The sequence below is a fragment of the Macrotis lagotis genome, chromosome 4 (genome assembly GCF_037893015.1).
Source record: "Macrotis lagotis isolate mMagLag1 chromosome 4, bilby.v1.9.chrom.fasta, whole genome shotgun sequence".
In the NCBI taxonomy this organism is placed as follows: Eukaryota; Metazoa; Chordata; class Mammalia; order Peramelemorphia; family Peramelidae; genus Macrotis; species Macrotis lagotis.
In genome coordinates, this window is record NC_133661.1 from 224959488 (window position 1) to 224983132 (window position 23645).

A 23645-nucleotide genomic window follows, 5' to 3' on the forward strand; every position below is an offset into this window, starting at 1 on the left:
TCAAAATTTTTTGGTGTTATTCAAGTCATATAAGGGATGAAATGCCCAAAGGAGAAAGTAGAGAAAGAGAAAAAAAGAAATGAGTAATAGAATCTTGAGGAACACCAACCCTAAAGGAAGCAGAGGAAGGGTAGTCAGACAAGGAGAACCAGTGTTCAGAGGTTACCTGAAACTTTAAAAACTGTTGGTACTAAACAAAGATAGATTCTTTTTTTTTTAGGATTTTTGCAAGGCAATGGGGTTAAGTGGCTTGCCCAAGGCCACACAGTCAGGTAATTATTAAGTGTCTGAGGTCAGATTTGAACTCAGGTACTCCTGACTCCAGGGCCAATACTCTATCCACTGGGCCACCTAGCCACTCCCAAAGATAGATTCTAAGAAAACTATCTCTTTCGATCCTCACCAGGAGGACATCCAATTTAAAGGTAAAGAAACAGGTTCAGGCAAGCTAATAACATCTCATTCAAGTTTACATAGTTAATGGGTGGCAGAGGCCAGGACTCAAGCCCAGGCCTTCAGATTTCAAATTGCCACAGAACCACTGTAATCTCTTAAGTGAAAACAGCAAATCATTACCTCATTTAAGACTAGTCTCTACTGCCAGGCCAGTGACTCTGGTCTATTGTAGAAAGAATAAGGTTTTCTTTTAGATATTTACTTAGTCTCTACCTCTGTTTGATAGCCACAGTTCTTAAAGTTTCAAGTGACCCCTGAACCTCCATCCTATCCTGGTTCTCCTTCTTCCTCTCTAACTACTCTTCCTCTGCCTTCTTCAGTGATTACTAGTCCCTTCTCTCAAGTTCAGTGTTTCCCAAGATTCTACCTTACTCTTTTCCTCTTCTCTCTCTCCTTTCTCTCCCTTGGCATTCTCAATCTATTACTATGGCTTTGACTGTCACCTTCTTTTCAGAAAACTCTAAATAACTGATTTTATTTTTAATATCTTTCCTGAACTTTAGACCTTTCTTCTCAACTGAATGTCTCTCACAAGGACTTCAAACTCAGTCTTTCTAGAACTATCTAGAATTTTTTTTATCTTTCCCTTTTAACCTCCTTCATCTGACTTCCTTATTTCCCTATTGATATTACTATATTAACCTTGCCCCTGCCACATTTGAATGAAGCTTTGGTACGCTCTCTTTTGACTTCCCTAGCTAGCATTTATAGAGCTCCTTACAAATATTATATCATTTGATCTTCACAAGAATCCTGGAACATAAATGCTATTGTTACCCCCATTTTACAGATGAGGAAACTGAGGCAAACAGAGGAATTTGCCCAGGTCTCAAAGCCAGTTTCTGAGACTGAATTTTGAACTCTGATGTTTTCAGTGCTGCATCCATGGGCCCTATATAGCTGCCATACTTCAATTACCTGAGGGAACTGAGGGGAATAGGACATCAGGATTCAATTTTGAGAATTCAGTGAACCACTCTGACTCCATCTTGTGACTCAGTTCTGGAGGTAGCTCACTTCCATTTCTATTCAATTATTGTTCTAGTCCAGTTTTTGTCCTTACTGAATTGTAAAAATTGAGAGAAAATTTTATTGAATTGCTTGAACCTAGCCCTGTGTGACTGGACCATCTCTACCTGCTGTTTAAGACCCTAAACTAAGGACTTAGGTTTTGTTGGTCAGAAACCCAGTCACAGACAAAACTGATGCAAGGAATTTTCTCACAGTTGTACATCACAAATAACCCATATATGTTATTTGAAAATTTCCTTTATACTGATCAATCAATTATTGTCTTCATGTTCCTTTAGCTGTTTACAAACATTTGGTGTAAGGGTTCATTTTTTCCTCTCTCAACTTGAAACGTACTAATCTTTTATCCAATTAGAAATGAGATTTCCTAATATTGTATTTTTCTTTTAATTAATTGGTCTTATTTGACTAATTGCTTTTAATGTACAAAAGTCTGTCTCCCCCTGTATTTGAAGTCCAGGCCTAAACTGAGAAAGTCTGGTCCTGGTTTGTTAAGCAATTGCTATGCTTTGATTAATAAATTGATATGCTCAGGAGATGGAACCTTTTTTCCCTAGTCATTTCATCTTTCACCCACCACATTTCCAACTCCTACAAATCCATCCAAAATGTTTTTTTACTTAATTTTGATTGCCTTTTCTATATTGCAACTGCCAATAACTTAGTATGTTATTGTTTTTGTTGTTCAGTTTCAGTCATGACCCCATTTGGGATTTTCTTGGTCATTTCTTCCAGCTCATTTTAGTAGATGAAGAAACTGAGATAGACAAGTCAAGTGACTTGCCCAGGGTCACACAGCTAGTAATTGTCTGAGGTAGATTTGAACCAGTAAGTTGAGTCTTCCTGACTCTAGAACCAGTGCTGTATCTGCACCACTTAGCTGCATTTGATTTTTGTTAAATTGTTAGATAATCCAATGAATCTTCCTAATGGCACAGTCTTTATTATCTTTCTCCTCCAACCAGAATAAAAGTCTAACATTCTCCTAGCATTCAAGGTCATCTACTACAAAACTCTAGGAGACTTTCTTTCCTTTTTTTTTTATGTCTTACTGATATTAGATGTTGATATTCCTTTATAAAAATCACTATCACTTCCAGCTGACAGCCCACAAAGAAAACCCTCCCTCAAAAAAAATCAACACATTGAACTCATGTATGTTTTATTTCATATCTCCAGTTTACTACATCTTGGCTGAAGAGTTTAAAGTTATATTAGTATACTTTAGCCTGCCTATATTCCTCTTCTGCATGAACATTCTAGCCAAACTGGGAATGCTTCCTATCCCTTGATTTCATCCCACTCTCTTCCTACCTAATGTTTTTTCATTCTGTCCCCTATCCTGGAAATACCTACTCTACCCTCATCTCAACTTGCTAGTAGAACATTTACATTCAGGGACCAGCTCAAATGTCACCTCTTTCATAGGATGTAAAATGGATAATTATGATTACATGAAACTAAAAAGCTTTTGCACAAAGAAAACTAATGCAGCCACAATTAGAAGGAAAAACAGAAAAAATCTTCATGCAAATTTCTTTGAAGGCCTCATTTCTCAATTACTGAAAGAACTGAGTCAAGCTTATAAAACTTAAAGCTATTCCCCTATTGATAAATTGTAAAAGGATTTGAACAGGCAATTTTCAGAAGAAGAAATCAAAGCTATCCACATCAAATGCTACTTCTTTCTCAAAGCCTTCTTTAATTGTCTTCCTTTTTCCCCCTTAAAGCAGAAAGCAATCTAACTATTCATATCTCCTACATGAGCTCATCATATGCTGCCATGTCTTATTTCTGATCAGATTGTCTCATTTGTCAGTACTTGTAAACATAAAATCTTGAACACTGAAGCATTCAATAATTACTATTTGTTGAACAAATGAAAGAATAAATAAATTCTTGGAAGGATAAGCATATGTAAAGAGGCAAGAGATCATGGTGTAACCAAGAAATAAATGTGGTACCTTCTTGACTGAGACAGAATTTTCAGATGAGGGAACTGATAGGAAGACAATAATTTAATATAATTTTGGTCTAGTGGAAAGAGTCCAAAAATTGGTTTCTGAAGAGACCTAGGCAATCATTACTTAACCTCTCAATCATTACTTAACCTTTCTAAGACTGTTGCTTCATCTATAAATTGGGGACAATAATAGCCTCATAGGATTCTTCCAAGCATCAAACAAGATAATGTATATAAAACAATCTACCAATATCCAAATGCTATGTAAAATAAGTTATTATTATTGTTGTTATTATTATCATCATTATTATCATTATTATTACTTTCTTATCTCAAACTTTGTCTTTCCCCAGGAACTCAGCAAAAGATTTTCTGCTCTACGGAAAACAAAAGGGGATGGGAATTGCTTTTACCGAGCCTTGGGTTACTCCTACTTAGAATCACTTATTGGAAACAGCAGAGAAATTCTCAGGTAAATTATGATGTGGATTCTTCCCTGTTTGCATTTAACCTCTGTATAGAGCACAGCTGTTGAATCTTTTTTTCTGCCAAAGTCATCAACCTAAAAATAAGCCTTCAATATTTTATCAAATATTTAATTAATTCACCCCTAAAAAACTCGAGTCTCACTAGCAGTTACCTTGGCAGCACCAGACAAAAATGATGTCATGGACCTTACATGGCCTGGATGTTTCCTGTCCCTAGTGTAGAGAGTAAGCTCTTTTGAGTGGAGGGCAGGATTACTTTTTGTTTTGTCTGTGTCTCCTCCTAATACAATCCTTTCTAACATTAGGTACTTTGTGTGCAAAGTTGTTGCATTAATATTACATTGGATTAGATTGGATTGGGTTGGAATGGTAAATACAAAACTTGATTGACTCTAAACTCAGCTGTTTCAGTGGCTTCAGTGGTTTTCCCTTTGGTTCAGCCCATTATTTAGAAAGTAGTGGTCAATGTTTGGGGTTTGTTGGAAATAGCTAAATATTTGTGACGGCTGATTGTTAAATTTCCATTGTGAACACTTAGGCCTCAGAAACCATCAAAAGCTACAGATCAAGGCTTGATTTATTATTTTGTTGATATGTTGTTACGTCTAGACTTTAAAGGCCACTTGGTGGCAGTTGTAGATGGAGTGCTAGACCTGAAGTCAGGGTGATTGCCGGAGTTCAAATCTGGCCTCACTCCTTGTTTGCCTCAGTTTCCTCATATGTAAAATGAGCTGGAGAAAGAAATGGTAAATCATTATAATATCATTGCCAAGAAAACCCCCAAATGGGGTCACAAAAAGTCAGAAACAAACTGAAATGACTAAACAACAATAACAACTAGATCTTAAAAAATGATGGAGAAAATATTAATGATAAAGAGTAAGTAAATTTGAGTGTATCCAATATCCATTTTCCCCCCAGAGAATTGATTGTTAAACATTTACTAGCACACACTCCTGATTAAAATCTTTGAAGGTGTCTTCCAATAGCAAGGAATGCTGAACAATGGAACAGGGACCAAAGAATCTGGGTTCTCATCCATACTCAGTCACTGATTTACCTGTGTTTCTTTCGGCAAGTCATCACCTTGCTGGGCCTTAGTTTCCTTATCTATAAGATAAACTAAAGAAAATTCTATCTTGAACATTCTTTATTCTTTTTCATATTGTATTGTCTACTTCCAGTTCTTACATTCTGTGTTCTAAGTTTTCTTTTTGTTTTTACAAACTATGATTTATAAATCTATGGAGTCACCTTTCCTAGCGGCCTTGAAATAGGTAATTATCTGCTCCCTGCCACGAAACTATGATGTATGGTGCTGCTCGGAGACTGGAAGACTGAATAAATATCTTTCCCAGGTGTCCCAACTGATTCACTGGCCAAATCCGAATTAGCAAAAATAGACTGTTTTAGGACAGTTAACCAGAGAATTCAAGCCAAAAAAAGATCCAGAAAAACTTCTATGATATGAAATATTGAAGCAAAAGTAGGTTTGGCATTTATTGGGTGATTATAGAGATTCTATCTCTCTTTATTGATATAGTGGAAAAGAGTACCAGGCCTGCGATCAGGAAGACCCACATTGACATCCAACCTCAAATATTTGCTAGCTATGAGACCCACATCATATAACCTCTTTCTGCCTCATTTGTAAAAAAAAAATAATCATAATAATAATAATAATATCTACCTTCTAGCTTTGTTGTGAGACTGAAATGAATATTTGTAAGATTATTAAAATTTTTATTATTAAAAGTATTAAAATGTGTTATTAAAAATAAAATTTGTAAGCTTTTCAAACCTAAAACTATAATAGAAATTCTACTAGTTTCTATTATTATTATTATTATTATTATTATTATTATTAGCTTTATTTAATCTATGTTTTCTGGATCTGACCAGACCTGGCATTAAACATAATGGGTATAGATGCCCACCTAACAATGTGACCTGAAGACTACTTGGACATCCCTTTACACTAAAACACTGCATGATAATCATAGATGCAGAGCTGAAAGGGATCTAAGAAACTATCTAGAAACTAGCTCTCTCATTGTACAGATGAAGAAACTGAAGTCTAGGAAGGTTGAGCAAGATTATACAAGGTACAAACATCAGAGGTGGGATTTTAACCCAAGTCCATTGAATCCCAGAGCTAGAAGACTTTTGACTATGCCACACTTTCCTCACCCACCTGGGTGGGGCTATCATAGATGACTGAAGTATTACCATTAGGTTTCTGTTCAATGAAGTTCTATCTTTGTTTAAATGAAGATCTATTTCTTCCCCCCCAAATATTCATAGAATCATAGATGGGACATTCAAGGTCATCCAATCCAACACTCTTATTTTTTAACATGTAATGAAACAGACCAGGAAAGTTAAATCACTTGCCCAGGGTCACATCTGTAGTTTAATGGCATTACCTTTACTAGTACCAAAGTGCTCTAATTCTGCCTTCAAAATTGTCATCTACTGTACAGGTGAGTTTTTTAGTTCCTCTCCATCCCCAAAGTAGTTTTCCTAGGGGAGAAAGGCTGGAAAAACTAAGAGGCTTCTGGACATTTTTTTGAGGAAGGACAGTGCCAGGAGAGGCTGAGGAACCTAAATAAAGCTAATAATAATAATAATAATAATAATAATAATAATAATAATAATAATAATAATAATGGCAACCACTAGAAGAAAGAACTTTTCCTGTTTCACTATTTTGTTAGACTGAATCTTATTCTCCGCCATACTCATACATATATATACATATATATATGTATATATATATATATATATATTCCCAAATACTTCAATAGAGTCTTGTTCATGTCCTGTTCACCTCTCTCTGAATACTCTATAGTGTTTCAATGTCCTTTCTAAATGTTTCAATGTCCTTTCTAAAGCATGCCACTAATAACTGAACCTAAGATTCCAGGTGGAGTTTGGATGATAATACTGTAATCTCCCAAATCCTAGACACTATGCCTTTACTAATGCAACCTAAAATCCCATTTGATTGTTTGGATTGCCATTTGTAAAAGACCTATGGCTAAATCATGGGGAGAAAAGGCCACAGGTCACTAGAGTTAGTACCATAGATTGCTACATAAGGAAAAGACCTTAGAGGTCATCCGGTCCATATAAAATGTCCTCAAGTTCTCCCATCTTGTAGTCATGTGGCTGATGAAAACAATGAACATGAACTTGGATAGACTTCAAAAGAAGGGGCTTGGAGTGCTGTAGTCCATAGGGTTATGGAAGAATTGGACACAACTGAACAACCATATTAACATGCTTGTGGTTCATTGTACTAGTTTCCATTCCTGAATTTATGTTTTTTCTGCAGATTTGGTATTCACCACCTTAATCCAAGTCTAATAAAAATCTTTAACCAGAACAGGGCTAAAGACAAATTTCTCCAGGAATGGAAAGAAGAGCTAATAGAGTGAGACCACTAGGTGGCATGATCCTCCCCTATATTTGACAACCCTGGGGAAAAAAATGAGGTATTTATCTAGCCTGTGACTTCAGAAAAGAAAAATATGAAACATCCAAAACAACTTGTTCAAAATGATTATAAACCAACTGAAGAGCCTCCTTTGAGTATTAGCCTATTTAAATCTCAAGAGAGTACAATGAAGTTTCAGTTTTTCCAAGGAAAGAGCTGATAGAAAATCCTAACTAGAAGTGATTTTATATTAGAGAACCTAGGAAGTATTTTGGATGTTCTTAGAGGTGAAGGGATAACCTGTTATATTCCATATGCTCCATAAACTTGCCTCCAACATACCTTTTATTTCTTTGTGAAGGAGGAAAGACTGGGATTGAGAAAAGATTGGGAAAACATGTTTCTGACATACAACTGGTTAAGGGACCATCAGCAGTTCTCTGCATTTCAGTACCATCATCTGAAAAATGGGAATAATATTTTTGTGCTACCTACTTCTAAAATATGTAAGGAAAGTATATCAGAAAGTTTAAACAGTTTAGATGAATATGAATTACTGTTGGGACTGTCTCTGTAATTGGGAACATGGGCTGCCTTTGGTGAAAGACCTGTCTTCCCTTTACTGAGATATGAGATGGAATAGCAATGGGGACATTGTGAACCCCAAATATGATAATGGAGGTAAAGCATATTGTAAACTTTAAAGCTGTATATAAATGCCATTATTATTATTTATTATTTATCATCATCAGCCTACAATCACCTGATCTCCAATAATTTCATTCCCAGAACCTTCTACTTCACTTCTGCTGAAATCAAACAGTATTTGTAGAGCAATATAGGAATGTGCTGATAAAGAGTTAATAACAAATTCTCCAGAAGAAAAAAAACTCAAGTTTCATTTACATTATTAACATTTTCTAAAGTCTAAATAATCAACAAAACAATAAATTTAATCTTGATTTGTATCTTTTGGTTTCTGACGGGTAAATTATTCACACTAAAACTTTAACAATAGCTGGTAAAAGCCAGTTCCAACACATCCCGTGGATAATGGACCTCAAGATTCTGGAGAACTTACATGAAGATGGTGTGCCTGATACATTGTTCACTGACCTCTAATCTTAAGATTCAAATCCCTTTCAGGTTTAAGGAACGTGTTCTACAGACCCCAAAAGATCTTTTAGCTGCTGGCTTTGAAGAACACAAATTCAGAAACTTCTTTAATGCTGTAAGTAGCCATGAACTGACAGCCCAAATATCTGGATCAAAATACAAATAGGAAAGCAGGGCAGTAGTAGTAAGAAAGCATGAAGGCAATGACTGTGTGATCACAGTCAAGTCAAATTTTCAGAGCCTTGGTGTCCTGCAAAATGGAGATAAGGCTTAGAAATATTCCTAACAAGGGCATTAGCCTTTCTCTCACTATGAGGCCACATGAAGCTGATAACCATGAGTATCTGAGCTGTTTTCTAAACTTTCTCTTAAAAACCCCTTTGTGTTGAAAAGTGGAGCAAGGGAGCTAGATGACACCACTTCCTGTCCAAATAGATTAGATTGGGGCACTCTGTGTGTGTGGCTTTCCCTGCAAACACATACACACACACACACACACACACACACACACACACACACATATATATGTATTTTTGGGGGGTTTTTTGGTTTTTTGTTTCCCTGTATTTGTGCCCCAGGGAAGTCTTTATATCATCAAATCATGTTGTGAGCTACCTGAAGTCTTAGCTACCTAAAAACTGGAAGATTTTTATATCACCAGGTTAGCTACAAGTATGACTTTGATAGTATCATCTAAGACCCCTATTCCTTAGACAGGCATATGTCTGATGTAGGATTCTGAAACTGGATACTTCTACTTGAAACATTCCATTAGAAACCCTGACCTCTAGGTACTATCATTTTGCTGGTTAGGACAGGGGAATAATTAGCACAATTAATTTATGAGTAGACGATGACAGGGGAAGAAAAGCTAGCCTGCCCTGCCTACCTACCATTTCTTCCTGATTCTCCTCCCCCCCCCCGTCCAAACTGTTCCTGCTATAAGGAGGAACCCAGGGAATAGGGGAGCATTTATTATGTTCCTATGCCAAATTTGTGGGCATGAGAGAAGATCTCCATATATCATAGAATCCTGAACTCCTCAATTCAGTGATTATGGAAGCCAGAGGGGCTCCCATTCTTTCCCCTCCCACATATCTATTTTTAAAATAGTGAATAATGTATTCTATGGTATTAAAGTGGACAATAACAGCTCACATTTTTATTTTATTTTTAACATTTTTATGGTAAGCAATCAGATACAGGTTTAACATGTGCAATTATGTAAAGTGTTTCCTATATTAGTCATTCTGTAGAAGAAGACTCAAAAAAATGAGAGAGAATGAAAAATAGCATATTTCACTCTATATTCAAAAATTACCATATTTTTCTCTGGAGGTAGATAGAATACTTCATCATTACTCCTTTGGAATTGTCTTGGATCATTGTATTGCTGAGAATAGCTAAGTCATTCACAGTTCTTCCTTGAACAATATTGCTATTACTGTGTACAAAGTTCTCTTGGATCTGTTCACTTTACTATGTAATGGAATAACAATTACAATCATATACCACAGCTTGCTTAGTCATTCCCCAACCGATAGGCATCCCTTTGATTTCCAGTTCTTAGACGCCACAAAAAGACAGCTCACATTTTTAAAGGGTAGTGCATTTTGCTAGCATGAGATATCAGTAATATTAGCCCCATTTTGTATATAAGGAAACTTAGGATCATAGAATTGAAATAACTCTCCTGGCTTCATAGACAAACAACAGAACCAAGCCTCAGCCTAGGTCATACAGTTAAAAGTTCAGGGCTCATTCCATGACAGCAGGCTATCACCACTACAACATACCTTAGGATAAATAAAATCATTACTTGTGACTTGGGTTCACTGTAGGTGCAAGGGGAATTGTGAGAAAGGAAGAACTGAAAGCAATCCTCTCTCTCTATTTTAAACAAAAGGAAATTGAAATGTGTATGTCTGTTTGTTGGCCAGAACTGATCAAAGATAGACATGGTATATAGATCGATGCCTTCTATGAGAGGGCAGCAATGAACAAATCTGTAAAGTATTCACTATGAAAGTTACTCTATTATCACCCTTTCCTCTGTATCCTGCTCCACACTCATTTCTGAGCCGCCCCCCCCCCAAAGCCATGGCCCCAATTTCAGAATTACCCCCTCACCAGTTATGGGGGGTGGAACAGTACCCAGTAAAGAATGTGGACATTTTATGCACCCCAGGATTGTTTTGTATATGCTGTTTTGTCCTTCATTCTCAAAGACATCAGGAAGGTGAGGCTGTGACTTGCAAGTGAATTGGATTTAAGTGAGGGAGAGTTGTGCAAAGTCACCAGCCTCACTCTCTCCTCCAAAACCATCCAGGTCCAGTAGCAAGATATAGATCAGGACAACTGGAGATGACTCTGGATGCAACAGGAGAGCTTTTCCTCAAATTGTATTCCAAAGCAGTCTATCAGAGCGTGCTTCATGCAGTAAACAATAACTGTTTGTTGAAGTTTTAACATTTTTAAGCACAAGGAAATGAGTTTAGAAATACACAATAACCTAGTTTTCTAAACTGATTGTTACTTCTTGGGGGATGAAGGAGAGGAAGGGAAATGAGTCATCATTTTATAGTAGAAAGAATACTAGGCTGGAATCTGGGAAGGTCAGCTAGGTGGTGCAGTGGATTAAGTGTTAGGCCTGGAGTCAAAAAGGTTCATCTTCCTGAATTCAAATCTGGCCTCAGACATTTACTAGCTTGGCAAGTCATTTTGTCCTGTTTACCTCAGTTTCCTCATCTGTAAAGTGAACTGCAGAAGGAAATGGCAAACTACTCCACTATCTTTGCCAAGAAAACCCCAAATAGACTCTCAAAACACAAGAGACTCTCAAGACACAATTGAAAATGACTAAATAGCAAAAAGCTCTGAGGAACATAATAGCTTTAATATACAACTTTAAGATGTACACGTCTGGGGCAGCTAGGTGGTGCAGTGGATAAAGCACCAGCCTTGGAGTCAGGACTACCTGGGTTCAAATCCAGTCTCAGACACTTAATAATTACCTAGCTGCGTGACCTCGAGCAAGCCACTTAACCCCATTTGCCTTGCAAAAAAAAAAACCCTAAAAAAAAGATGTACAAGTCTTTGGTTGTTTTATTTGGGTTTTTTTTTCACATAGAATCTCATTTAATTCTTACAATAACTTTGTAAAGATAGGCACTATCATTCTCATTTTATAGAAGAGAAAACAGACTCAGAGAATTTGAGTGACTTGCCCATGATCACACAGTGTCAAAAGTAGGATTTGAACCCGGTCTCTTGATTCCAAGACTTAACAATATTATTTTCAAACACCAAACCTTCCTAGACCTCTCAGGGCCTCAGTTTCCTTAAATGCAACATGTGATAGTTGCTGCAGTTTCTAAGGCCTCTTCCAGTTCCAGCATTTCTATATTCAAAGTTTCCTTCCCATTCTGGGAAGCTGATGAGTTCATAATGAGTGAACAAGCATGTGACTTGGTTCAAATTTCTCCAGAACCCAGGACTGACTTACAGTTTGGGGATGGAGTTGTTTTGGACTATGTGACCTTGAACTGACTTGAAATACTAAAAAAGTATTGCTAATTCATCAGTTATTTTGTTTAGGGAAAATAGCAGCTTAGAAGTTATGATGATTAATATAATTTTCATCTATAATACCATATATAATTAAAGCATTATATAATTTGATTATATATAACAAATAATATTAAATTATTATTATTAAATAATATATAATAAAATAATGTACTGTTTTATGTGTGATGATATATAGTAATATCAACTTGGAGGTTATTTATTATAATTTATCAATTCAAGATTATGCAAAAGAGAGGCCTAGGCTCAGAGATAATGAGTTCTTATGTGTTCTTTACTTAACTGTCCTCCTTTAGTTTTACAGCTTGGTTGAAATGGTGGAGAAAGATGGCTCTGTTTCCAACTTGCTGAAGGTTTTCAATGATCAGAGTTTTTCAGATCGAATCGTCCAGTTCCTTAGGCTTCTCACCTCTGCATTCATCAAGAATCGGGCAGATTTCTTCAGGCATTTCATTGATGAGGAGATGGATGTTAAAGACTTCTGTGCTCAAGTAGGTTTATCTAACCCTCTAATAGCACTCAAGCTATTAGTAGAGGGGTACAGCCATGTTCACTATTTGTATCCAAAGGTAGATCTGGGAGAATATTGAGGTCTGCCCCTTTGCCTCATTTTTATTTTGGGGGCTAGTAAAACCCATGGGTTATTATTTCTCCCTATCTTGAATGGGTCTTGGCAATTCATTCTTTTTTTGTATTTTTAATCTATTTTTCCAACTCCATACCATGATAGTTTTCAACAATCATTTTTTGCAAGGTTTTGAGTTTTACATTTTTTTCCCTTTATCCTGGCCCCACCTCTAGAAAGCAATCTAATATAAGTTATACGTGTATAATGTGCTAGATATAGATCCATATTAATCATATTGTGAAAGAATTTAACCCAAATGGAGAAAAAAACATTAGAGAGGAAAAAAAGACATAATATATAAGACAACTTTTAAAAATAGGATAGCAAGTTTTGGTCTACATTTAACTGCATAGGTCCTTCCCTGGATATGGATGTTATTTTCCATCACAAGTCTTTTGGAACTAATGTGCAAGTTCATCATAGTTGACCATCACCTAATGTTGCTGTTCTGGTTCTACTCACTTCCCTCTGCAGCAGCTCATGCAGGTCTTTCCAGGCTTCTCTGAAGTCCCACTCCCCTTCATGATTTAGGCACAATTTGTTTAATCATTCCCCATTTGATGGGCACCCCCCTCAATTTCCAACTCTTTGCCACCACAAAAAAAGCTGTTATGAATATTTTTGTTCATGTGCATTTTCCCCCTTTTTTATGATCTCTTTGGGATACAGACCTAGTAGTGACTCAAAGGGTCTGCACAGTTTTATTGCACTTTGAGCGTAATTCCAAATTGCTCTCCAGAAAGGTTGAATCAGTTCACAATTCCACCAATGCATCAGTGCCCCGGTTTTCTTACATTGCCAATCCATTCTTATATCTCATATGGCACTAATTCTTTCCTGTGAGTGGGTAGCCATATATTATCAGCCACAGTGTACTGACTATGGAAGAAAGCAAAGAGTTACTTTTTTATATTATTTATTATTCATGTATTCATTAGTTTACTTCCCTATCCCTTAAGTCTCTTGCCCTGTCTTTCTGAAAATTGCTCTCTTATTGGTCCCCACAGGAAGTGGAACCCATGGCCATGGAATGTGACCACGTTCAGATCACTGCTTTGTCCCAGGCGCTGAGCATCCCCCTTCAAGTTGAATATGTGGATGAAATGGACACCGCACTGAACCACCATGTATTTTCTGAAGCTGCCTGCCCTTCAGTTTATCTACTTTATAAAACATCACACTACAACATACTTTATGCAGCCGATAAAGTGGGTTAATTTTAGGCCTTGCAGTGCAGAATGTCAAACGACAGGACTACATTCTAATAGAGCATTCTGGTTTTTTTTTTTTAATGATTTAGATGTTTCATTAGCTAGAAGAAAATACAGCCTTTGGGGGCACATCACTTACAAGGTGGTCCCCAGGTTCTATGTTGGGTGATTCCAATTAACCAAGCAGAAAGGCTGCTTTTTACCTCATCTAGATCACCTGTCATTGACTGACTTCTGATAACTTTCTAGTGTGTTTTGGCTATGGACCAAAATGTTCTCCAACTCTGATTGGGTAAATATTATGAGAAAAGAGGACTTGACCAACTATCAGGAGACCTGGGTGAGAATCCTGGCTCTACCCCTCCCTGGATGCCCAATCTAACAAATCATTGGCTTTCCGGAGCTCAGTATCTGCATCTGTAATATGGGGCAGGGGGAGTGAGGAAGCAGATGCTGATGATGTCATTGTTCCACTTCTTAGTATTATGTGGACTACAGCTGTTCACCAAAGGTAATCCTGCCCAAGAGAAAGGGAAAAGTGTTCCTATATACAATGTCTTGATTACTAGGGCCCCCATCAAAGCCAAACCAGATAAGGATCATCAGATTTAATATTGAAAAGGGCCATCTACCTGAAATCATATACTCTAGGATCTAAGAGTTCTTAGCTTGGGGACCATGGATAGATTTCAGGAAGAGTTACAAATTTGAATGAGAAAAAATATTGCCCTTTTATTTTCACTAACTTCTCACTGAAATTTAACATATTTCCTTCAATCTATCCTTCATTACTTATTCTGAGAATAGGTCTGTGTGTTCCACAGACTGCTCATTAGACAAAAAAATGATTTAGAATTCCAGCACTAGACCAAGTCTCATTTTACAGATGAGAAAACTGAGGGCCATAAAAGTGAAATGACTTGCCCAGGGTAAAAAGGGCAGAGCCAGAATGTAAACCTAGCCAGGTCTCCTAATACCAAAGCCAGAGCTCTTCCTACTGAATGATTAGTGGTCTGCCATTACCTTTTATTTAAGCTGGATGGCCAGTTCCATCAGGAGGAGCCACAGAGCATACACCATTGACTGTACAAACAGAAGAAATTGGGCTTGTGGTGCAGTCGGCCAACCCAGACTCCCTTACCTCTTCAACAACGAACATGTTTTGATTTGAAAAATCAGCTTGGGAATACAATGAAGAGCTATGCTCTCAGTGGACCCAAAGATACCCAGATTTCCAGGGGCGGTTGAGTCAAGAGCCCCCACTTTTATAGCCTCATCAAAAAATAATTTGTTTTGTTTCTAAATCTTACACATTAGATAGGATTATAGATCCTATAGTGTTCTTTAGACCATTACATCCATTGCTGTCATTTTACATATGAGGAAACTAAAAAGAAGCTAAGTGATCTTTGCCCAAAGTCACACAGCTAATGTGTGAATCAGTCCAATACTTTACTATGGTACCTCTAAAATAAAATTCAGCAGCTGTTATTCCCAAGCAGTCTTCTCTCTTAAATACTAACCAGGACCAACTCTACTTGGCTTCTAAGAAAAGATGAAAAATTAGACATTCTTTAACTTGTTCTATATGCCTTCCTGACCAGCCCCCTTAACCCCCTTACCATTTCTGGCTTAGGAAACTGAAGCAAACCAATGAAAAATGGTGAGGAGGCAGCCAGGTGGTATAAGTGATTGTAGTTCTGAGCCTGAACTCAAGAAAACCTGAGTTCAAATCTAGCCTCAGACACTTACCAGCTGTGTGACCTTAGGCAAGTCACTTAACCTCTTTGCCTGCCTAAGTTTCCTCATCTATAAAATGGTTATCATAATAACTCCCAAGATTGTACAAATGAGAACGTATCTATAAAGTTCTTGAGCAGACTGCCTGGTAAATATGCTAGTTTAAAAAAAAGTGGGGGGAGGGAACCACATAGGATAAACCAAATTTCCACATTAAAGTTCCCTCAGAAGAGAGCGCAATGAATCAATGGGTCTTGTGTTTCCTATAAATTGCAGGTAGCTTTTAGGAAAACATTAATTTGGTTTTACAACCAAATCCAATAGTAGGAAGAACACAAAATATGAAGTCAGAGGCACCGAGTTCAAATTCTAAGGCTTCTTTTATATCTTTAGGCAAATCCCTTTGCTTCTTGGCTCATTTCCTCATTTGTGAATCCCAGAGTTGTTTTTGATTTTGTTTCTTTTTACAGGTTTTGTTTGTTTGAACTCATAGGTAATTATCAAGTTTTCTTCTTGTCCCATTTTTTATACAACCAAGAAGAAAACCAGGCTGGGGGAGGGGGGAGGGTATAGGAAGGGGAAAATTGGGGAGCAAGGTAGGAAGGAACAACTAAGAGAAAACACCAGCTCTTCTGTTAGGCACTGCTAACAATTCTGCATTCTTCTGAAGCAAAAGAGGAAGACTTCAGATCACAATATCAAAAGATAATTCTACACTAATTCTTAAATTGACAAGCCTTCCTCTCTCAGGTTCCAATTCTAAAGGGATTTTGGGGATCTTTTGGTGCTACTGTTTGTTATTGCTTAAAAAACAAGGTTTACTGTTTACAAGTGTAGTGCCAATGTTTGAACACTTGTTTGAAAATGTCTTACTTTCATTAAAGACATCAGGCTTCTTAAGAAAATGAAAATATGTTTGAATTTTACATGGGAAGCTCACCACATTCAGCTGACGCTTGTGAAGTCATGGCACAAGAACTTGAATGATTTGTTCTTCACAATGGACAGGACTCTGATTCATGAATTATCTATTAACTGCTGTACCCTGTTTTCTGGACACCAGTTCTGATCTGTATGTTAAACTGTTGTAGTCAGAGACAACATCCTTTGATGGATGCATAGTGCCTAGCACATATTAGGGTGCTTAATAAATATTTATTGACTATCCACTAATATTGAGGGAATTTAGGCTATCCACTAATATTGATGGAATTTGGGTTATCCACTAATATTGATGGGATTTTGACTATCACTAATAAATATTCATGAGATTTTCCAACATTATTTTTCACTGCTCATTCCACAAACGAGCATTTCACAGCCACCTCAGCCAGATAGAGCCAAACATTCTGGTTCATCTAGACAAATATGTCATTTGCTTAAGTACTTGGAAACTCTGAACATTATAGTCTATGGTTCTCCACTTGGTCCTCTTCATCAGATCTCAAAGCAGTGTCATTTCCATTTCTTTAGAATTCTGTTAGAATACTGTTTGATATGAGTTCTCTGTTAGAAGTTATGCTGTAAATTTAGGGGAATAATCTATATGTCACACATACAGACACAAGACAGAGAAAAGGAAAGTTGTTTTTATGTACTTTATCCCAGACAGGATCATAGCTAAATGATACTTGCCCACAGGAGTAATTTCACCTATGTGATTCTTTTTCCATTCCTCCAAAATACAGGAAACAAACCAACTACCTGTAAATTAATCACTTACTGTATTCCAGATACTATATCAATCTCAATATAGTGATGAATGGATAAAAATAAAATAAAATAGGACACAGAGGAGACAACCAATAAATTTTTAGTCTGTCAATGTTTTTCTCTTGCTAATTAAGAATTCTTTTCTAAGTCAAAAGGCTGTTTCTAAGTGAGAGAGCAAGCAAAAACTAACGGCCTTAAAGAATATTTAGGCAACTATAGAGCACTGGTCCTAGAGTCAGGAAGACCTGAGTTCAACCCTGACCTAGTCACATAACCCATACTTCAGTTTCTTCATCTATAAAAGGGGAATTAAACTACATCTACCTCCCAGGGCAATCAGACTCATCTTTACAAGTTCAAATCCAGCTTCAAGTACCACCTAATTATGTGATTCTGGCCTCAGTCGACTAACCCTATTTGCTTCAGTTTCTCATCTATAAAATGAGCCAAAGAAGGAAATGGCAAAACCACTCCAGTATCTTTGTCAAGAAAATCCCCAATGGGGTCACAGAGTCAGACACAACTGAGTGAACACCCACCTCCCAAGGTGAACATAATAAGCAACATAAAATATTTTTTAGGCTGTTAGGTAATGCATTGGATAGAGCACCAGCCCTGGAGTCAAGAGGACCTGAGTTCAAATTTGGCTTCAGACATTTAATAATTACCTAGCTGTGTGACCTTGAGTAAGTCACAACCCCACTGCCTTTCAAAAAAAAAAAAAGGAGAAAATGAGAATTATGAATCAGAATGTTACTTGCAAGGTTTGGAAATGTATACAATTAACACTTTTTCGTCAGAGGCAACCTGCATGAAGAGAGGAATATTACAGCAAGTCTTGCCTTCATCATCATCCTCCAGCTTAAGTAACTTCCCCTGACAATGTCACAAATTTCACAGGGAAGTTTTTGGTTATAGGAACTGTGGGATGTTTTCCCCAGAAATAGAAGAGAATTGCAGTCAGATATTAGGAAAGCCATCGTGTATCAGAGGCATTAAAGAGAGCCTCCCTGATCCAAGGAAGCAGAACTAGGCCCAGTGTGGGGATTGTTAGCAGATTTCAGTTCAATTATAAGCAACACCAAAAATTAGAGCTGGCTAACAATGAAAAGAGCTTTGTAGAACTGACCTATCTTCTACACTATCAAATAAATTTAATGATAGAAAACTGTTCTTCTTAGGATGGTGCTTTGCACTTGTGAAGTGATGCTTAACCACCTTAACCCAAGGGAGCAAAAACTGATTAAGTTGGGAGCACTGAGCATAAAACCGAACTTTCCAGCTTCTCTGAACTGGATCTTCAATGCAGCTACGCTGAGTTATACGAAATGTTAGGAATTCTTGAGATGTTGAATAAGCCCATATTGCAATGAAAACAAAAACCATATTCCTAAATGGAACAGATTATAATAGTAGCTCACATTTCTATATCCTTTTATAGTTTATAAAGCATTTTCCTCAGAATTACCTAGCCAGGTGGGCATTTTACAGATGAAGTGACTTGCCCAAAGTTATGAAATTAGTGTCTAAGAGTCAGAAATAGAACTCAATGCAGTACTCTTTCAAATGATTGGGTGCTCAGAATAAATCTGGTCAAACTACTCCCATCTCCACTGTATTGCATGATAAGGAAACTAAGGTGAATGACATAATAACTAGCATTTACAAAACATATTAATGTTTTCAAAGAACTTTATATGTTAACTAGTTTTAGGTACTTTTTGTTATTCAGTTGTTTCAGTCATGTCCAATGATGTGACCCCATCTGGCGTTTTCTTGTCAAAAGATACTGGAGCAGTTTCCCATTTCCTTCTCCAGTTTATTTTATAGATGAGAAAACTGAGGCAAAAAAAGGTTAAGTGATTTGCCCAGTGTCAAGTCAACTAATTAGTATGTGTCTGAGGTCATATTTGAACTCAGGTCTTCCTAACTCCTGGCCTGGCACTATCCACTGTGTCACCTAGAAGGAAGTGCTATTATACTCATTTTACAGGTGAGGAAACTGAGGTTGAGAAAGGTTAAATAATTTGTCCATGGGAACAGTGTCTGAAACAGGATTGGAACCCATATCCTCCAGACTCCCAAGTCATATTCTATTCATTGTCCCACATAGCTGCTTTGCTAGTAAGGAGTAATGCTGGATCAAAATCTAGATCTTTCTACTCCAAAGCCAATGCTTTACTAGGCTGATGCCATTTGAAATCCTTCCAGTCCCTTGCTTCCCTTCTACCACTGGCCCAAATAGACTGACCACCATAAATAGAATGTTCCATATTCTATTTATGTAAAACTTCAAAATTTTATATCCAGGTAAAACAATGTCTTCATTTTGATGACCCCTGCCCAACAACACCCTTCCATGTTCCCCAGGTGGTCTGGTGTGTAGTCATATTCGTTACCATAACAACCTTTGTTCACCAAGTTGGCTATTGCTCCCTCCTGCATACCACTCCTTCATGCCTACCCTTTCTCTAGTGAGGCAGTACTGTTAAGAGGAATGTTGTTGACTGGGCAGCTGTTGAGGAAGGCTTGAATTACCTGTTTGCTGCAGATCAGGTAGCCTCATTGGTTCATATACTGCATGATCAATAAATTAGTCTTGGCAAGGTTTGGAACAAACTCAGACCTCGGGGTTGAGAAGGTGGGGCTTGGTCAAGCTAGATGAAACCATGTCATTATGGGTAAACATCTCCCCAGTAGGTAAGCATTCTCAGGGCTTCATTTGCTACACACCATGGGGCATGGACCAAACTCTTGTAGGGGGTAAGCTGGCTGACTTTTGAATGTCTGTCCCCTTCTTTTCCCCTTTCTGAATAAAGCTACTGAGCTGCTTGATGAATCATTTGTCTGTCAGAGAAAGTATGTTAAATGATCACTACTTATAAAACAGGTTCCCACTAAGAAATGATCTGGGTAATTAACACAGTCCCAAAAATTCAACCAATAGTCTAGTTTAGTATCCTAGGGTAACAGGACCACAACTGGGAAGCTTTGGAGTTTGAGTCCTGGCTATATCACTAACTAGGTGTCCTCCAGGATTTACTATTCTGAGGCTGTTTCCTTATCTATCAAAAAAAAGTAAAGTCATTTAAAATGTAAAGTTCCTTTTGTAGCTATTGTTTCTAAGCCTTTGTCTACACAATATCTACAAAAGAATCACATGGTACCAATCACAGTCATGAACTGTGGAATGGCATAGCAGAATGGGTGATGGATTTGTTACTCTGAGAAACCTTGGCTTCTTTTCCAATCTCTACAAACTGGAAAACATTTATGAACATCAGTATTCTCTTCTCTAAAAAGACATGATGACTTCACTACTCACCTCACAAGGCTACTGTAAGGATCAAGCAAGGTGATGGATGGAAGGGTTTTATGATGAATTTGAGTCAACTATACCAGAAGTTTATCCTCTAGGGATTCATGGCAGTGACACTAGGGTCTTGAACACTGCCATCAAAGCACATGAGCCTAGCGCTGATCCCACCTCATTAAGGCTGAGTGGTTTAACATCCCAAGTTTGACATGATCAATTTTTTTTTTACCCACAGCAACTCATGAAAACTCTACTGAGAATATGTTCTGTATGACAGGTTGATCTATTCCAATGAAATCACTGATCCTTAAAGTGTTATCATTGGCTGCCCCAAACCACTGTATTTTTTAAATTTTTTTTTGCTATCTCCCCTCTCATTCTTCCTTTTCCTTTTACTGTAACCTTAAACCAACCATGGGTATCATAGCTATTTGGTGGCCTTCAATACTGTACCCTGCCCTTACAAAGCCACTGAATGAAAATAATCCTTTCCTCCATCTACCTAGATGTGGGCAGAAAAAACAAGATTTATCCAGCCCTGCCTATCAACATAGCTTGTGGCCATGTACCTTCCCACTACCAAGTACTTTTTCCTTCTCTAATTTTATTCATACATGGTAGTATAATGAAAAGTTTTAGTGGTAGAATACCTAAATGCAAATTCTATCTCTACTACTTCCTAGCCATGTGACTTTGGGTAAGTCATTTAATCTCTCTGAGCCATACTGCTCTGGGATTCAGTTTTCTTTCTGTAAAATGAGGGAAAAGGATTAAATTTATGGTTTCTCTAAGACTTCTACATTTCCATAACTTAAGAGCCTGTTACACAGAGTTGAGACCCAAGATGATTGGGGGTGGCCAATGAGAGCTTAAAAATCTACAATTATGGGATACGGAGCCAAGATGGTAGCAGGAGCAGAGCCTCTCTTAAGTGCTCCCTCCAAAATATTTTAAAAACCTTAAAATTAGGAGTCTAAGTAAAGTACTGAGAGACAAAACCACAGAAAGATCCAGTGAGGCAATTCACCAGCCCAAGGTAACCTGGAAAATAGTGGGAAGATTCTGTCCACAGGTTGGAGGGATGGCACTGCTGGAGTTAAGGAACTTCAGCCTCCTGGGAACAATCCCAGGGTGCCACTTCCCACCAGCAGAAGCAGTTTCCTGACCTGCTCCCCAGGGAGCACCAAGCACAACTTAGATCAGCAGGGAGACCTCTACCAGAGCCAGCCCGAAGCCCAGGCCCTCAGCATGGACATGGCATTCGGCACAGCCCAGATCCCAGGAAACAGAAGCAGGCCTGTGGAGCTGCCCAGATGGAGTCTCCTGACAGCTGTGCCCTGAGGGCTCAGCTCACAGAAGATAAGGAAGTGGAGGAATACTGCTGAGCTCTGTCCTCTGTCCCTGGAACAGACTCTGGGGCTTTGACCACATTCAGACCCTGGTCTCAGTCTAGGCCCCCAACAGAGCAAGGACACCCTCCCTCGCCACATCCTCCAGGGCAGAGGAGTGGGCTTATGGTCATTCATAGACTAGGAGAACAGTCAGAGCCTCATACACTTGAGGTCCTTGTTGGGGAGGGGGTATCCCAATAATACTCAAAAGCTCAGGAAGCACCCCAAAACCAGGCACATGCTGGGGAAATGAGTAAACAAGGAAAAAAGGAACCTGACCACAGACAATTACTTTGGCCCCATGGAAGATCAAACCACACAATCAGAAGATGAGAAAGTCCAAGCTTCTGCATCTAAAGATTCTAAGAAATAGAGAAGTTGGGCTCAACCTATGACAGAGCTCAAAAAAAGATTTTGAAAACCAAGTAAAAAAGAAAAATTGGGAAAAGAAATGAGATGCAGGAAAAACATGAAAATGAAGTCAGCAGCTTAGTCAAGGAGATCCAAAAAAATGCTAAAGAAAACATGTTAAAAACCAGCATAGGTCAAATGCATAAAACAGTTCAAAAAGCTGAGGAGAAGAATGCTTTAAAAAGCAGAATTGGACAGATGGAAAAGGAGATAAGAAAGCTCTTTGAGGAAAACAAATCCCACAGATGTAGAATGGAGCTGAAGGAAGCTGATGACTACACAAGAAGTCAAGACACAATACTTCAACACCAGAAGAATGAAAAATCAGCAGAAAATGTGAAATATCTCATTGAAAAAACAACTGATCTTGAAAACAGATCTACAAAAGATTATTTAAAAATTATTGGGATACCTGAAAGTCATGATCAAGAAAAGAGTGTTGACTGCATTTTTAAAGAATTTCTACAGGAAAATTGCCCTGATATCCTAGAAGCAGAGGACAAAATAGAAATTAAGAGAATCCACTGTTCTCCCCTGGAAAGAGATCCCCCAAAAACACAACCCCCAGGAATATTATAGCCAAGTTCCAGGACTCCCAAGTCAAAGAGGAAATATCACAAGCAGTCAGGACACAGTTCAAATATTGTGGAACTATAATCAGGATCACACAGGACTTAGCAGCATCTACATTAAGGGCTCATAGGGCTTGGAATATATTCCAGAAGGCAAAAGAACTTGGAATGCAACCAAGAATCAACTACCCAACAAAACTGAACATCCTCTTCCAAGGGAAAAGATGAACTTTCAATAAAATAGGGGAGTTTCAAACGTTCCTGTTGAAATGACCAGAGCTGAACAGAAAGTTTGACCTTCAAGTACAGGACTCAGGTGAAGAAGAGAGAGTAGATGAGAAGGGTAAATTATGAGGGATTTAATGATGATGAACTGCATGTATTCATACATGGAAAGATGATACTGATATTACTCATATGAACCTTCTCATTTAATGGAGCAAGTAGAAGGAGCTTTTATAGATGAAGTACAGGAGAGAGCTGAATTTGAAGACATAATATATTGTAAAAATGGAGTCAATTGGTGAAAGGGAAATGTACTGGGAGTAAGATAAAGGAGAGTTAGAATAGGCTAAAATATT

The 23645-nt window shown here is 37.8% G+C and overlaps 1 protein-coding gene across 1 annotated transcript in view; it reads left to right on the forward strand.

Moving 5' to 3' along the window:
• The window catches only part of OTUB2 (OTU deubiquitinase, ubiquitin aldehyde binding 2), a 38810-nt gene extending 21002 nt beyond the window's left edge, over positions 1-17808 (forward strand). Inside the window, exons 3-6 of the mRNA XM_074235476.1 lie at positions 3805-3923; positions 8525-8609; positions 12379-12573; positions 13718-17808. Of these exons, the coding sequence (XP_074091577.1) occupies positions 3805-3923; positions 8525-8609; positions 12379-12573; positions 13718-13927 (609 nt within the window). The 3' untranslated portion in view covers positions 13928-17808. The remainder of the gene's footprint in view (positions 1-3804; positions 3924-8524; positions 8610-12378; positions 12574-13717) is intronic.
• The last annotated feature ends 5837 nt before the right edge of the window (positions 17809-23645 follow it).